Genomic DNA, 4,619 nt, shown 5'->3' with positions numbered 1-4,619 from the left:
TGTAGTAAAAAATTAGGAGTTCAGTCTTGGATGTGAGAAGTTTGAGAAGTCAAACAGCAACAGGCAGAGTTCAAGTAGGCAGTTGGACACAAGGAATATAGGGGGACCATCCAGGCAAGAGATATAAATATGGAGATGTATTTAAGGCAGGAGATGGGCTGGCTTCAGACACTTTTGGTTCTCATCTCACTTGGTATCTATCCATATTTGACCACAAAGACCATACTCTCCTTGTAGACCTTGTCTCTCCTTGGGTTTCTGTGTCACATGTCATCCATCTTTGGCCCCTCAATACCATCTTCTCTGGATTCTCTCCTTGAAGCCAACCCTTAGAATGTGGCTTCTCAGAGTGCTGCTTTCAGCTGTCTTCTCCCTCTACACGCTCTCCCCAGGTGATCTCATCTCTTCCGATGGCTTCAGTTCCTATAAAAGTGCTGAGGACGCTCAGATTCCTGTCTCTACAGCTTTCTTTTCAGCTCTCAACCATCAGCCAAACAGATACTGGGAGTCCCACAAACTCCCTGACTCCAAAACTAGACTCATCATGTGTCCTTCTTCCCTCCTTCCCAAACTTTCCACTCCCATGTACCCAACCTCAGTGAATGACACCATCATCCCCATCCATTTACTCAAACTTGGAATCCATCCTTGACCCATCTTTCTTTCTCACCACTCCCTAATCACTTACCTACATCCATAGACTCACCTCCTAAAGACTCTTGTTGAATACCTACCTTTCATATCAATATTTGCTCCCACTCTCATCCTTTCCTCCCTGAATTGCTTCAGTCTCCACACTGCAGCCAGTGTGATTGTTGCCAGATATAAGCCTGATGTCATGCCTATTTGGTGGATCCTTATGTTCCTTTCTATAAAATCCACCCTCATTAGACCATTTTGTAGGGCTTTATAGGTCCTCCAAGGTCTGTCCTTGCCTACCTCTTTACCCCATCTCCCATCACTCTCTGGCTAGCTAATGCTTCATGACTTCACACAGATGACTTTCTCTCCCTGGTATATCCTTTCCTGCACTTTCCCTATAGTTAGCATCTACCCACTCTTCAACGACCAGCTTGACTCTTACCTCCTGCAGGATGTCTTCTATAATTCTTCAGATTGAGTTAGGCTTGCTGTAACAAGGAGGAAGTATGTTATGTTTCTTTACCTTTTAGTTTGTCAATTCCTCATCCCAATTCCCAGTGGCTTTAGCCACTGCCAGGCTTGCAGTAAGAGAGAGATGAGGTGAGGGGCAAGACTGTCCTGAGTTGACTGGTACTATCTTGATAATCTAAAAATTGTATTCTTGTTCTTCTCTGGTTTTTAAAGATTATTCCTTTCTTTATGGAATTCTTTCATTGCCACTAGTTTTTATTTTATTTTATTCTATTTTTTTTTATTAAATTTTTTTTTTAATTTTTAGTTTAGAGAGAGGGAAGACTATTTTTAGTCTAGTAGGGACTAAACTAGACAGAGAGAGAGAGGGAGAGAGGATCTTGAGCGGGCTCCACGCTCAGCACAGAGCCCAACATGGGGCTCAATCCCATAACCCTGGGATTATGACCTGAGCCAAAATCAAGAGTTGGACACTCAACCAACTGAGCCACCCAAGTGCCCCAGCATTGCTACCAGTTTTTGAAAATCCAGTCTGATAATCTTTGTCTTTCAGTAGGCTTGCTTACTAATATACATTTAACGTAGTTACTATTGTGATTAGGTTTGAGTCTATCATTTTAATAGCTGTTTCCTACTTGTTCCAAGTGTTCTTTTTTCTTTATTCCACTTTTCCTGCCTTCTTTTGAATTAATCAAAAACTTTTAATTATTCCCTTTACATTCTGTACTGTATTTTGAGTTTTACTATTTTTTAAAATTATTCTTTGGTTATTCTACAACAGGGATTGGTAAACCTTATATTTTTAAAAGGGTTTTTAAAAAACAAATAAAAATATGCTACAGTGACTGTATTTTCTGTGCAAAGCCTAAACTATTTATTGTCTGACTCCTTACGTGAAAAAGTGTCTTGACACCTGACCTAGAGACTAAAATATGCATCTTTGGCTTATAGTCTCACTTAAAGTGCCATTTTCCAAACAATGCAAAATCTAACAACAGTTTAAGTCCATTTCCTCCTCCTGCTTGTTAGACCATTTTTGTCACATATTCAACTTCTATGTGTATATTTAAAGCTCCAACAAGGTGTCGCTATTTTTGTTGCTTTAAACAATTAATATTCTATGATATTTACACACACATTTATGATTTCTGGTGTTAATTTTCTCTTTCAATTGCATACTTCCATCAGGGACCATTTGCCTTTAGCCTAAAGAAGCTCTTTAATATTTCTTTTACTGTGAGTCTTTTAGTAATTGATTATTGGGTTTTTGGAGAGCAAACAGCTTTCATTCCTTATGGATATATTTGTTGAGTATAGTATCCTAGCATGGTAGTTTCTTTCCCTCCATCTCTTGTTCCTTCCTTCCTTCCTTTTCTCTCTCTCTCTCTCTCTCTCTCTTTCTCTCTCTGTCTCTCTCTCTCTCTCTCTCTCTCTCTCTCATGTATTACCCACCTCTGGTCCATGGAAACACATGACTTTGACTTGTCATGAAGCTGAATTTATTTCCAAATGATAGTTGTCTTCTGGAGTAAGTCAGATATCCAATAACTATGTCTCTAAAATTCCAGAGTACCTATTAGGCTACTCAAGTAGTCCCACTGAAGTCCATTTTGATAAAAGCTTCCAAGGAGGGGTAGAAATCTTCATGTGGTATGAAACTTACAACAGATGCTGTAATCTCAAATATCCAATTATTTTTTTGACTGCTTTGAAATCTTTTATAAGCTCCATGAACTATGGTGAGTTCAGGAAGTGCAGGACACAGTTTTGGACACTCCTTTTTGCAAGTTCTACATTTTGAAATGTGAAATTTATTATCTGTGGTCTCAGAATACACTAGGATTAAGTAATACAATATTAACATGCTGTTTCATATAAAATGGAAATTCTTTTTTAAAAAATTTGGTTCCCAGCTTTGTGGGTGTCCTAATGAGAACCTACTTTGCTACTTATATTTGGCCCTCCTAATAAAAGAGTAGCATCAGGGTTTGAATCTGAAGACTTTATTTTATGAATGATTATGGCTCTGTTCTTTCTCTATACCAGGAGAAGGATGCAAGACTTACGCTGGGGAAACCATAGCTCTCTTACTGAGTTTATTCTTTTAGGATTCTCTCGTAACACAGAGATAAATGTTATTCTATTCAGTGTCTTCCTCTTCCTCTACCTCATCACTCTTCTGGGCAATGGGCTTATTATCACCTTGATACGCATGGACTCCCGCCTCCACACACCCATGTACTTTTTCCTCAGTGTCCTATCCATTATGGATATGGGCTATGTCACCACCACAGTGCCCCAGATGCTGGTACACCTGGTTTGCAAGGAGAAGACCATCTCCTACATTGGATGTGTGGCGCAGATGTACATCTTCCTGATGCTAGGAATCACTGAGTCTTGGCTTTTTGCAATCATGGCTTATGACAGGTATGTGGCCATTTGCCATCCCCTGAGGTATAAAGTCATTATGAGCCCTTTGCTATGTGGGTCAATGGTGGCCTTCTGTGGATTCTGGGGTATCAGCTGTGCCCTGATATACACTGTCTCTACTATGATTCTTCCCTATTGTGGTCCTAATGAGATCAATCACTTCTTCTGTGAAGTACCTGCAGTCTTGAAGTTGGCCTGTGCAGACACATCTCTCAATGATCAGGTGGACTTCATCTTGGGCTTCATTCTTCTGTTGGTCCCACTCTCCCTCATCATCATTGTCTACATCAATATTTTTGCTGCCATCTTGAGAATTCGCTCAGCCCAAGGGCAGCTCAAGGCCTTTTCCACCTGTGCCTCCCACATTACTGTTGTCACTATGTTCTCTATACCATGTATGGTTATGTACATGAGACCTGGTTCTGAATCTTCCCCAGAAGAAGATAAGAAGTTGGCTCTATTCTACAACATCATCTCTGCCTTCCTCAATCCTATCATCTATAGTCTTAGGAACAAAGATGTGAAGAGAGCTTTCCTCAAAGTGACAGGCTGGGGTAAAGCCACAGAATGAAGTCACAGAAGCATGGGCACCAGCAACAAACCCGGGACACAGCCTACATGACTTCTCCATCTAAATTCTTTCCAACATCCAATGGGCACACATATGTATTAATGGGTTAGTCTCAGTAAGATCATATCTCAGAACACCCGGGAGGTTATGGCAATAGGTGTCCCTCAAGCATAAAGACACCTGACAGGGAACTCCATGAAGGCACGCCTATATTTGATTTCATTTCTGTACCACCAGTTTACAAGACCTGGCATAGAATTGGCACCAATATTCATGTTTCCTATTACTGAGTGAACATGCACCTGAGTGCTTGATCTCTGGATTCTTGAAATAAGTTCAAATTGATGGGCATAAGATGACTTCTGGTCAGTGACTGACTAATGGTCAGTTACTAGTTACTGACTAATGGTCAGTAACACCATTAAAGCTCAGTCAGGGATTTGACAAGGTCTGAACCACAGAACAATTTAAGAAAATCTATGGTAATCATATAAAATAGGGTTCA

The 4,619-nt window shown here is 40.2% G+C and overlaps 1 protein-coding gene across 1 annotated transcript; it reads left to right on the top strand.

Moving 5' to 3' along the window:
* The first annotated feature begins 3,166 nt into the window (after positions 1-3,166).
* Positions 3,167-4,114, top strand: LOC102955960 (olfactory receptor 2A12-like). The gene has a single exon (XM_007077438.2). It carries the CDS (start codon positions 3,167-3,169, stop codon positions 4,112-4,114), a length of 948 nt encoding a protein of 315 aa, XP_007077500.2.
* Positions 4,115-4,619: the final 505 nt, after the last annotated feature.

The sequence above is a fragment of the Panthera tigris genome, chromosome C1, assembly GCF_018350195.1.
Source record: "Panthera tigris isolate Pti1 chromosome C1, P.tigris_Pti1_mat1.1, whole genome shotgun sequence".
In the NCBI taxonomy this organism is placed as follows: Eukaryota; Metazoa; Chordata; class Mammalia; order Carnivora; family Felidae; genus Panthera; species Panthera tigris.
This window is presented reverse-complemented; position numbering and strand designations above follow the sequence as displayed.

Excerpts from the sequence above, each read along its gene's own strand:
- LOC102955960 (XM_007077438.2), top strand. The coding sequence starts at position 3,167 with ATGCAAGACTTACGCTGGGGAAACCATAGCTCTCTTACTGAGTTTATT.